The 12,580-nt window shown below is 41.7% G+C and overlaps 1 protein-coding gene across 1 annotated transcript; it reads left to right on the plus strand.

The window, feature by feature from the left end:
• The first annotated feature begins 980 nt into the window (after positions 1–980).
• rab5if (RAB5 interacting factor) lies at positions 981–4,914 on the plus strand. The gene is given in 8 exon segments (XM_024005888.2): positions 981–1,299; positions 1,959–2,028; positions 2,031–2,061; positions 2,338–2,352; positions 2,354–2,388; positions 2,391–2,417; positions 2,420–2,463; positions 3,352–4,914. Coding segments are annotated over 8 exon segments (372 nt in total). The 5' UTR covers positions 981–1,191; the 3' UTR covers positions 3,394–4,914.
• The last annotated feature ends 7,666 nt before the right edge of the window (positions 4,915–12,580 follow it).

A 12,580-nucleotide genomic window follows, 5' to 3' on the forward strand; every position in this document is an offset into this window, starting at 1 on the left:
GACTAAAATAAAAGTAAAAGTCACCCAGTAAAATTCTACTTGAGTAAATGTATAAAAGTATTTMGTTTAAAATAGACTTAAGTATCAAAATAATAGTATAAATCATTTCAAACCAGATGGTACCATTTTCTTGTTTTTTTTTATTTCCGGAAAGCCACGGGCACACTCCAACATTCAGACATAATTTACAAACGAAGCATGTGTGTTTAGTCAGTCCGCCAGATCAGAGGCAGTAGGGATGACCAGGGATGTTCTCTGTTTAGTGAGTCTACCAGATCAGAGGCAGTAGGGATTACCAGGGATGTTCGGTTGATAAGTGCGTGAATTTGACAATTTTCCTGTCCTGCTAAGCATTCAAAATGTAACGAGTACTTTTGGGTGTCAAGGAAAATGTATGGAGTAAAAAGTACAATATTTTCTTAAGAAATGTTGTGAAGTAAAAGTAGTCAAAAATATAAATAGTTAAGTAAATTACATATACCCCAAAAAACTCCTTTAGTACTTTAAAGTATTTTTACTTAAGTACTTTACACCACTGCCACAGAGTCAGTGGAATTAACTTCAGCCATAGTCTTGTAAACCCGACCCTAGGCAAGCCAGAACTTTTGAAAATTGTGGGAGACAACCTGGATGTCTAGAGAGACTACTTCAATCATTTTTACCCATCAATTGCTACAATAGTGATACATTGTGAGTTGCATTTAAGCTTGAGTATCTATTCCAAAGACTTCCACATTGAAGAAAGGACACCCTCCATCCCATAATCTACATCAGCCATACTCAAAGACACTGAAAATACTGCTCTGCATCTATGATTAGAACACAGCTCTATCATTTGAAAGGCCAGAGCAGCCGTACAACAAAACCAGAAAGACAAAAAGAAAGAGGCAATAGCATGACTCCACCTCCAGAGTGCGCTGTCTTTTATTTTTGTGTGAAACTTGTCCGTTGGGTGAACGTAGCATTTTCTTATTGGCTCTTACCGACAGGCTAATTTCGGGTCAAGTCCTTCCTGCGCATGAAGTCTGTAGTGTCAGCAGTGCGGTGGTTCCTTTAGCCCTTTGTAAACATTTGACAATAATAATCGATTGAAATAGACGACGGGAACCGTATAATAATAACATTATTGTAAGGTGTGTTGCACGCGGAGCTTCATTTAACGTCTGCAGAGCAAAGGGGTAACAGCAGAGAATGACGAACGGTTCAAAGAGAAAAGAAGAAGTTCATCTCGCCAATGGGGGTGTAAAGCAGTCCACATGGAGCAAAGTCTTAAATAGTACCGCTGTATGGGAAGAGAAGGTTGGTTTAGCTCATCTGATTATATCGATATGGTTGTTTTTCATGTATATTTTGGACAAAGCTGGATATTTAGCGTTTTCATATTGGGCCCTCCTCACTTGATTAGCCAGACAGCTAACTTTAACCAGCATGCTAACGGAGCTAGCTGGCTGTCACCAGGAGTCAGGATCGGGTAACGTCGGGGTAGGCTAACGTTAGCTATTTAGGCTGGGGACATGGTTGAGGGATCTGATTGCCCTGTCTCAAGTGCCAACGATAGTTGTGACTCCTATGATTTTGTATTTTAGCTAGCTACATTGACATTGTGAAGATAGGGCCCGGAAGTTGTCGTGGCCTTTGTTACAGTCAAGATTTAACGCAAATACTAATTCAGTCAAACCCACTGATCTTTGAGGAGCCGTTAGCTTCACCCCTCAGTGACTTCTTCCTCGAGAGTAATCAAACGTTCCTAGGTTGTCGGTATATAGCAAGAGCTCTCAAACGTACCACTGTTTACACTACGCTCGTACATGCATTTGTGGAGATTTCTGGATACTGTCTTTAGGGGAAACTTGCCAGTGGATGAATATAGAATACTTTATATGTGACTATGACATTACTTGCTCCTCTTTTGAAACAACTCACTTACGTTTATCCTTTTCTTCTGCATACTCCCTCAGGATGAGTTTTTAGATGTGATCTACTGGATTCGAACGATTATCGCTCTCATCCTTGGAGTGATATGGGGTGTTGCACACTAAAAGGCTTCCTAGGAATAGCCATGTAAGTATCATAATGCCTACTCTCCTTTTGCACTCATTGTGGCCTGCAGGGCAGGAGAGTACACTGGTTCATGCATCTTTCTCTACGATACATCCCCTTAAAACAACTACCTTTGCAGTGTTAATCATTTCTTTTAACACAGTAACATCTTTGTGTATAGCTTCCCTCTCCCTTGTTCCCTTCCTGTTTTTTCCCAAACAACTATAACAACTGTGCCTTAACTTCAATAACAACGATGGCTCCATCTCTGTCTAACACTACCCTCTGGTCCTCCAGATTCTGTGTCATAACGCGGGGTCCTGTATGTGTACTTCAGCAGCTTTCAGCAGGTGACGAGGAGGAATATGGAGGAACGTGGAACTCACCAAAGAAGGCTTCATGACATCCTTTGCATTATTCCTGGTAGCACACAATATTTGTTGAACCTTTGGAAGTAATGGTCCAGGCAGTATTTATGTTGTGGTCAGTGGTCACAACCCTGGTCATGGAGAGATTGTTTAGGCTGGGACATGGCTGAGGGATCTGATTGTCTCAAGTGCCAATGATAGTTGTGACTCCTATGATTTTGTATTTTAGCTAGCTACATTGACATTGTGAAGATAGGCCCGGAAGTTGTGTGGCCTTTGTTACAGTCAAGATTAACGAAATACTAATCAGTCAAACCCACTGATCTTTGAGTAGCCATTAGCTTCACCCCTCCTCAGTGACTTCTTCCTCGAGATTAATAAACGTTCGCTAGGTTGTCTGCATTTAACGATAGTTGTGACTCCTATGATTTTGTATTTTGTTCCTGGTTAGCAGTAGCACTAACAATATATTTTATTTATTTAATTTTTTTCCTTTATTTAACTAGGCACGTCAGTTAAGAACAAATTCTTATTTTCTATGATGGCCTAGAAACAGTGTGTTAACTGCCTTGTTCAGGTGCAGAACGACAGATTCTTAACTTTTYRACTCAGGGATTTGATCTTGCAACCTTTCGGTTACTAGTCCAACGCTCTAACCAGTAGGCTACATGCCGCCTCCATCTGATTGAAGTAAAAGCCTGATACGTGATCTATTAAGAGTTAAATTGGATATTGATGTGATGTAAAAAGAACYTGCACAACAAGATACATTCTTTGAGCGTTTTTGCATGGATTCAGTACCCTGATATGGTTCTGAGAATTGAACAAACACTGTTTTCACAAGAACTGAAAATAGATGCAGATTGCGAGACTTTTGTCTATCAGTTTCTGATACTGTATGTGAAAATGTCCTTTATCCATGGCTAACCCTCTCTCTTTCCAGGTGGTGTGGATAATATTTTACACAGCGCTTCATCATGACTGAAGACCTGAGGGGAATCCAATCCATTTGAGAAAAATATGAACATTTCAGTTGAAGTTAAAATGTCAAGACATGAAGTGTTTAGAAATWGTTTTTAAGACAACTCGGAAACTCGGATCCTCTTTAGTTAAAATGTACATACGTTTTTTTTTTGCGTAGAGCTTCCTATTGGTTGATTCTGATATTTTCCAAGTGGGTAAACTGAGCTCATTTTTCTACAATGAGTTTCCAAGTCGGAAATGTCAGAGTTTCCGAGTTGCTTTGAAAGCGGCAAAACTCCACAGTTTCTGGTGTGTCACCACCCACACCTAGGACCCGTCTTTATGCAGTGCATTTTGGGAGCCATAGTTTGACATGAATGACCTTGTAAGACCATCAGGTTAACATTAAGTTATGGCTCTGTTTGAATACTTTATTGGTGCATCTCAATAGTTTAACATGGCTTCTTCTCTTCACCTCCTTTCCTTTATCTGAACTGACCTGTAAACACAGCACTGGTGAGGGAATGTGGAGGATGCCATTTAGACATTTGCTCTCACCTGTCCAGTTATTTCATATCAATGCAGATAAAGGGGATGAGGAGAAGAGGTATTTTTTCACTATTGAGATGCAACCTTTCCATCCATCTGTATTTCTCCTTACCTTTCTAGAGCTGATCACTGATCTGACAGAAATGGGTTGATGAAAGCAAGTGCTCAGCCAGATTGTTTCCACCTACCCATCCCATAGAGAATGATAGAGGCCTCTAGYGGCCAAAAGGCTGTATTTGCATGGGCAGCACCATTGAGGACTAACACCATTTTAATGTAATCAACTGGGTGGGACTTTTAACTTCATTGGCTGATCCCTCCTGGTGACTCTGATGGAGTAATGTCCAACCGGGTCATCAGAAGGGATCAGCCAATTGTAAAGAAGAAATTTGACTACTTAAAAATGGAGATTGCCTCAATCGTGCTGCCTATGCTGTCACACACGCTATAATTGCACAGATACAAAGATGAGTCCTCTGTATATCTTTGACCCACCCAGCCTAGATCAGTGTAATCTTCATGGAGAGATGGAAGGAAACCTTCATCTCTGAAGTGTTGGAACTGTCCAACTTTTAAGCTAAAACTGTTCTACAGCCATAATTTGTTATTGTTTTTCTTTTCACTCAGTARTGGCAGTAATTGTATCTAGCAGTCAGAATTGGTTTTAATGAAACTTTTTTTGTTTGTTTTCCCTCACACATAGCTTCCAAATCAAATAGTCTTACCTAATGTTCTGAGATTATTAATTTAAACATCTGTCAATTCTGTGAAATGTTCCCTTTTCTCAATCTGCATTGTATTAAACTGATTTATTTGTACTACTTTGTTATATCTTGGTTGATGTAACATACTTTTCAGTATTTTATAGTTAATTCAAGATTGCTGTAATGACACTACTGTACCACGTACATGGTTGGTTTTTGAGAGTATTGTATTTTCTGATTTGGAAATCACATTAAACATTGGCTTTGTTTATCATMCAATTTCAAAGAGATGCTGTGTCACTAATTTAGTATTTGTTAAGAGCATGTCAACTCTTGCTGAGTAAAATCATCTGCATTCACACAGGTGCAGTTCTTTGAATATGAATGGTACAGTACAGGAGACTCAAGTGTGTGCACATCCTTGTCTCAACAGCTAGTTACTAGTACATCATCTTGCAAGCATACAGTCTTCTGATTTTTCAAATAAACTGTCTCCATAGCATGGACAAGAAATGTCACATTTTTGGAAACTYATTTGCAACTCGTCCTCGCCTCAAAACCCATTGGAGGAGAAGRTCAGAGGGGTGGGACCAATGGGTTTTGAAAGGTGGCAAGGAGTATTCATTTGAGATTAGCCCATTGTATTATTAGTATAGTAYTTTATATACAGTACCAGTCAAAAGTTTGGACACCTACTCATTCCAGGGTATTTATTTTTACTATTTTCTACATTTGTGGAATAATTCAAAATTATGAAAACACATTTAGAATCATGTAGTAACCAATTTATTTTTTAACTAATCAAAATATTTTAAATTTGAGTTTCTTGAAAGTAGCCACCCTTTGCCTTGACAGCTTTGCACACACTTGGTGTTCTCTCAACCAACTTCATGAGGTAGTCATCTGGAATGCATATCAATTAACAGGTGTGCCTTGTTAAACGTTAATTTGTGGAATTTCTTTCCTTAATGCGTTTCAGCCAATCAGTTGTGTTGTGACAAGGTAGGGGTTATTTTCAGAAGATAGCACTATTTGGTAAAATACAAAAGTCCATATTATGGCAAGAACAGATCAAATAAGCAAAGAGAAACRACAGTCCATTACTTTAAGACATGAAGGTCAGTTAATGCGGAACATTTCAAAAACTTCGAAAGTTTCTTTGAGTGCAGTCGMAAAACCCATCAAGCGCTATGATGAAACTGGCTCTCATGAGGACCTTCCTTTCCACAGGAAAGGAAGACCCAGATTTACCTCTGCCTGCAGAGGATAAGTTAGTTACCAGACTCAGGAATTGCAGTAACAGACATCTAAAGATCAACTGTTCAGAGGAGACTGCATGAATCAGGCCTTCATGGTCAAATTGCTGCAAAGAAACCACTACTGAAGGACACCAATAATAAGAGACTTGCTTGGGCCAAGAAACACGAGCAATGGACATTAGACCTTTAGTCTGATGAGTCCAAATTTGAGGTTTTTGGTTCCAACCGCCGTGTCCTTGTGAGATGCAGAATAGGTGAACGGATGATCTCCGCATGTGTGGTTCCAACCGTGAAGCATGAAGGAGGAGGTGTGATGGTGCTTTGCTGGTGACACTGATTTATTTAGAATTCAAGGCACACTTAACCGGCATGGCTACCACAGTATTCTGCAGAAATACGCCACGTCATCTGATTTGCGCTTAGTGGAGCTATCATTTATTTTTCAACAGGACAATGACCCAACACACTTCCAGGCTGTGTAAGGGATATCTGACCAAGAAAGAGAGTGATGAGTGCTGCATCAGATGACCTGGCCTCCACAATCCCCCGACCGCAACCCAATTGAGATGGTTTGGAATGAGTTGCACCGCAGAGTRAAGCAAAAGCAGCCAACAAGTGCTCAGGAAATGTGGGAGCTCTTTTGAGACTGTTGGAAAAGCATTACAGGTGAAGTTGGTTGAGAGAATAGCAAGAGTGTGCAAAGCTGTCAAGGAAAAGGGTGGCTACTTTGAAGAATCTTATTATTTGTTTAAACACTTTTGATAACTACATGATTCCATGTGTGTTATTTAATAGTTTTGATGTCTTCACTATCATTATACAATGTMAAAAAATAATAAAGAAAAACCCTTGAATGAGTAGGTGTGTCCATACTCTAACCAATGAATTACAGTACTTGACTTTTTTGATTCAAATTAGATTGTGTCACTGGCCTACACACATACCCCATAATGTTAAAGTGAAATTATGTTTGTAGACATTTTCCCAAATATTTAAAACTGAAATGTTCTAACTTAATAAGTATTCAACCCATTTGTTATGGCAAGCCTAAATACRTTCAGGAGTAAAAATATGCTTACGAAGTCACACAGACTCACTATGTGAAATTGTGTTYAACATGATTTTTGAATGACTGCCTCATGTCTGTATCCCATACATACAATTATCTGTCAGGTCCCACAGTTGAGCTGTGAATTTCAAACAGATTCAACCACAGAGACAAGGGAGGTTTTCCAATGCCTCGCAAAAAAGGGGACCTATTGGTAGATGGGCAAAAAAAAAGAAAGACATTGAATATCTCTTTGAGCAAGGTGAGGTTATTAATTACACTTTGGATGGTGTATCACACCATGTCGAAGCATCAAACAGGCAAAGCGTCAGTACAGGACTAAGATTGAATCCTACTACACCGGTTCTGWCGCTCGTCGGATGTGGCAGGGCTTACAAACCATCACGGACTACAAAGGGAAACCCAGCCGCGAGCGGCCCAGTGACGCGAGCCTAACAGACAGGCTAAATGCCTTTTATTCTTGCTTCGAGGCAATCAACATTGAAGCATGCATGAGAGCGCCAGCTGTTCTGGACGACTGTGATCCCTCTCTCCTTAGCCGATGTGAGCAAGACCTTTAAACAGGTCAACATTCACAAGGCCTCRGGGCCAGATGGATTACCAGGACTTGTACTCAGAGCATGCGCGGACCAACTGTCAAGTGTCTTCACTGACATTTTCAACCTCTCCCTGACCAGGTGTGTAATACCTACATGTTTCAAGCAGCCTTGTAGCACTCACGTTGGTAGCCATGAAGTGCTTCGAAAAGCTGGTCATGGCTCACATCAACACCATCTTCCCTGAAACCCTCGACCCACTCCAATTCGCATACCGCCCCAATAGATCCACAGATCACGCGATCTCAATCGCATGCCACACAGCCCTTTCCCATCTGGACAAAAGGAGAGCCTATGTGAGAATGCTGTTCGTTGACTACAGCTCAGCGTTCAACACCATAGTGCCCACAAAGCTCATCACTAAGCTAAGGACTCTGGGACTAAACACCTCCCTCTGCAACTGGATCCTGGACTTCTTGACGGGCCGCCCCCAGGTGGTAAGGGTAGGTAACAACACATCTGCCAAGCTGAGCTTCAACACAGGGGCCCCTCAGGGGTGGGTGCTTAGTTCCCTCCTGTACTCCCTGTTCACCCACGACTGCGTGGCCAAGCACGTCTACAACATCATTACATTTACTGACAACACARCAGTGGTAGGCCTGATAACTGCCAATGATGAGACAGCCTATAGGGAGGAGGTCAGAGACCTGGCACTGTGGTGCCAGGACAACAACCTCTCCCTTGACGTGAACGAGACAAAGGAGATAATCGTGGACTACAAGAAACGGAGGGCCGAACACGCCCCTATTCACATCGACAGGGCTGTAGAGAAGCAGGTCGAGAGTTTCAAGTACCTTGGTGTCCACATTCCCAACAAACACACCAAGAAAGTCGTGAAGAGGGTACGACAATGCCTTTTCCCCCTCAAGAGACTGAAAAGATTTGGCATGGGTCCCCAGATCCTCAAAACGTTCTACAGCTGCACCATCGAGAGCATCCTGACTGGTTGTATCACCGCCTCACAAGACCACTTCTGGTTATCCTCACTGATTCCACAGCACCCAAATCGGTTTTCACCCACCCTGAAACAAAATAGATCAGGCAAAAGGCAAGGGTCCACTTTYTCCAAAAACACAAACTCATCTTTAGCCTGACCCTTGGYGCAAGCCTCAGGCTCTGAGATTTTCACCACACCTACCACYTCAGATACTTTGTAATGGTTAAAAGAGATCCAGCTATTATTCAAATTAAAGTCAAAAGTGAATTTATTTTTTTGTATTTTATTTAACCCTAACCCTTTACCTAATTATCCTCACCTGCTACATTAATTCTCCAAACTTGCTGCATAAGTTCTCCTAACCTCCTCTGACATGCRCTGTCAACTGTGGGACCTTATATAGACAGGTGTGCGCCTTTCCAAATCATGTCCAATCAATTGAATTTACCTCAGGTGGACTCCAATCAAGTTGTAGAAACGTCTCAAGGATGATCAATGGAAACAGGCTACACCTGAGCTCAATTTCTAGTCTCATAGCAAAGGGGCTGAATACCTATGTGAATAAGGTATTTCGTTTTTTTTATATATTTGCCAAAAATTCAAAAAACCTGTTTTCGCTTTGTCATTATGGGGGTATTGTGTGTAGATTGATGAGAACATAAGGCTGTAACATAAAAGAAATGTGGAAAAAGTCAAGATGTCTGAATACTTTCCAAATGCACTGTAAATTATTTCTGCACTGATTTCTGCTCTCGTAAAAGCCTCGGGTTTCTGCACGTTAACACTAGAAGCTAATTAMCTAAAATGTATCAATTGAAAGTGTGGGTTCACAGCTCCAATCCAGATGTGTTGGTCATTACTGCGACGTGGTTAAGAAAGTGTTTTGAACACTGATGTTAACCTTTCTGGTTATAACCTTTTTCACCAAGACAGATCTTCCTAAGGTGGTGGAGTGGCAAKCTTTACCAAGGAACACCTTCAGTGCTCGGTTGTCTCCACCAAGTCTGTCCCCAAACAATTTGATTTGCTGGTTTTAAGCATTAAACTATCAAAAAACACCCAGTAACAGTCAACAAAGAGTTATCAGCCACCATCAGCACCGGCATGTACATTAAATGCCCTAAGCCAGGGCTTTCCAACCCTCTTCCTGGAGATCTACTGTCCTGTAGGTTTTCAGTCCAACCCTTATTTAACAGTTCTCATTCAGCTAGTTAAGGTCTTGTTGAGCAGCTAATTAGTAGAATCAGGTGTGTTAAATTAKGTTTGGACTGAAAACCCACAGGATGGTAGATCTCCAGGAAGAAGGTTGGGCAGCCCTGCCTAAGCTCTCTCATGGCCCCTTACACTAAGTTTGAATTTGTCCTGCTAGGTGACCTAAACAGGGACATGCTTAAACCACCTGACCAAGTCCTAAAGCAATGGGACTCCCTAAATCTTTCTCAGAWTGTTACCATTCCCACAAGGTATGACTCCAAACACCCAGAAATGGCTACTCTCCTTGATGTTATACTTACAAATAATCCTGATAGGTATCAGTATGGTGTTTTCTGTAATGACCTTAAGTGATCACTGTTTAACAGCCTGTGTTTGTAATGGCTGCTCAGTGAAACGACTTGTCCTGACTTGTCATAGACGCTTGCTAAAAAACTTTAATGAGCAAGCCTTCCTTCATGAACTGGCCTCTGTATAATGGTATAGAATCAGCTTGATCCCCTCTGTCGAAGACGCTTGGACCTTATTTTTTAAATAATTTCAGTGGTATCATTAACAAACACTCACCCATAAAGAAAATTAAAAACAGGTTCAGCCCCTGGTTTGACCGTGATCTGGCAGAGTTACTCCACCTCAAGAATTCTATTTGGCAAATTGCTCRGCATACTCAGGCTGACTGGCTCTCATTCAGGCAAATTTGAAATAAGTGCACTCAGGCTATCCGGAAGGCCAAAGTTAGTTACTTTAAGGAGTAGTTTTCTCTGTGGGTCTAACCCCATGAAGTTCTGGAAAAYGGTTAAAGACCTGGAGAATAAACCCTCCTYCTCACAGCTGCCAATGTACCTTAATGATGATGTGGTTGTTACTGACAAGAAGCACATGGCTGAGCTCTTTAATCACCACTTCATTAAGTCAAGATTCCTATTTGACTCTGCCATGCCTCCTTGCCCGTTCAACATTTCCTCATCTCCCACCCCTTCTAATGTGACTATCTCMGATGCTCCTCCCTCTTTTCCCCCTGCCCCGCTACTTAGTTTCTCCCTGCAGGCGTTCACTGAGTCAGAGGTGCTAAAGGAGCTCCTTAAACTTGACCACCAAAAAAAATCTGGTTCAGATGGTTTAGACCCTTTCTTCTTTAAGGTTGCTGCCCCTATCATCGCCAAGCCTGTCTCTGACCTTTTTAACCTGTTTCTCCTCTCTGGGGAGGTTCCCATTGCTTGGAAAGCAGCCACAGTGCATCCTTTATTTAAAGGGGGGATCAAGCTGATCCTAACTGTTTTAGGCCAATTTGTATTTTGCCTTGTTTATCAAAAGTGTTGGAACAACTTGTCAATAATCAACTGACTGACTTTCTTGATGTCTATGGTATTCTCTCGGGTATGCAATCTGGTTTCCACTCAGGTTATGGATGTGTCACTGCAACGTTAATGGTCCTAAATGATGTCACCATTGCCCTTAATTCTAATTCTATGTTGTGCTGCTATTTTTATTGACTTGGCCAAAGCTTTTGATACGGTGGACCATTCCATTCTTGCGGGTCTGCTAAGGAGTATTGGTGTCYCTGAGGGGTCTTTGGCCTGGTTTGCTAACTACCTCTTTCAAAGAGTGCAGTGTATGAAGTCAGAACGTCTGCTGTCTCAGCCACTGCCTGTCACCAAGGTAGTACCCCAAGGCTCTATCCTAGGCCCTTTTCAATTTACATCAACAACATAGCTCAAGCAGTAGGAAGCTCTCTCATCCATTTACATGCAGATGACACAGTCTTATACTAAGCTGGCCCCTCCCTGGATTTTGTGTTAAACACTCTACAACAAAGCTTTCTTTGTGTTCAACAAGCTTTCTCTGCCCTTAACACCTCCAAAACAAAGGTCATGTGGTTTGGTAAGAAGAAWGCCCCTCTCCCCACAGGTGTGATTACCACCTCTAAGAGTTTAGAGCTTGAGGTAGTCACCTTTACAAGTACTTGGGAGTATGGCTAGATGGTACACTGTCCTTCTGTCAGCACATATCAAAGCTGCAGGCTAAGGTTAAATCTAGACTTGGTTTCCTCTATCGTAATCAYTCCTCTTTCCCCCCAGCTGCCAAACTAACCCTGATTCAGATGACCATCCTACCCATGCTAGATTACGGAGACGGAATTTATAGATTGGCAGGTAAGGGTGCTCTCGAGCGGCTAGATGTTCTTTACCATTCGACCATCAGATTTGCCACCAATGCTCCTTATAGGACACATCACTGCAYTCTATACTCCTCTGTATACTGGTCCTCTCTGTATACACGTCACAAAACCCACTGGTTGATGCTTTTTTATAAAACCCTCTTAGGCCTCACTCCTCCCTCTCTGAGATACCTACTGCAGCCCTCATCCTCCAAATACAACACCAGTTCTGCCAGTCACATTATGCTAAAGATCCCCAAAGCACACAAATCCCTGGGTCACTCCTCTTTTCAGTTCGCTGCAGCTAGTGATTGGAATGAGCTGCAAAAAACACTCAAACTGGACAGTTTTATGGCCATCTCTTCATTCAAAGACTCAATCATGGACACTCTTACTGACAGTTGTGGCTGCTTCGCGTGATGTATTGTTGTCTCTACMTTCTTGCCCTTTGTGCTTTTGTCTGTGCCCAATATGTTTGTACCATGTTTTGTGCTGCTACCATGTTGTGCTGCTGCCATGTTGTGTTGCTATCATGTTGTTGTTATGTTGCTACCATGCTGTGTTGTTGTCTTAGGTCTCTCTTTATGTAGTGTTATTGTGTCTCTCTTGTCGTGATGTGTGTTTTGTCCTATATTTTTATTTGATTTGTTATTTTTAATACCAGCCCCTGTCCCCGCAGGAGGCCTTTTGCCTTCTGGTAAGCCATCATTTTAAATAAGAATTTG

This window comes from Salvelinus sp. IW2-2015, linkage group LG17 (genome assembly GCF_002910315.2).
Source record: "Salvelinus sp. IW2-2015 linkage group LG17, ASM291031v2, whole genome shotgun sequence".
Taxonomy (NCBI): domain Eukaryota; kingdom Metazoa; phylum Chordata; class Actinopteri; order Salmoniformes; family Salmonidae; genus Salvelinus; species Salvelinus sp. IW2-2015.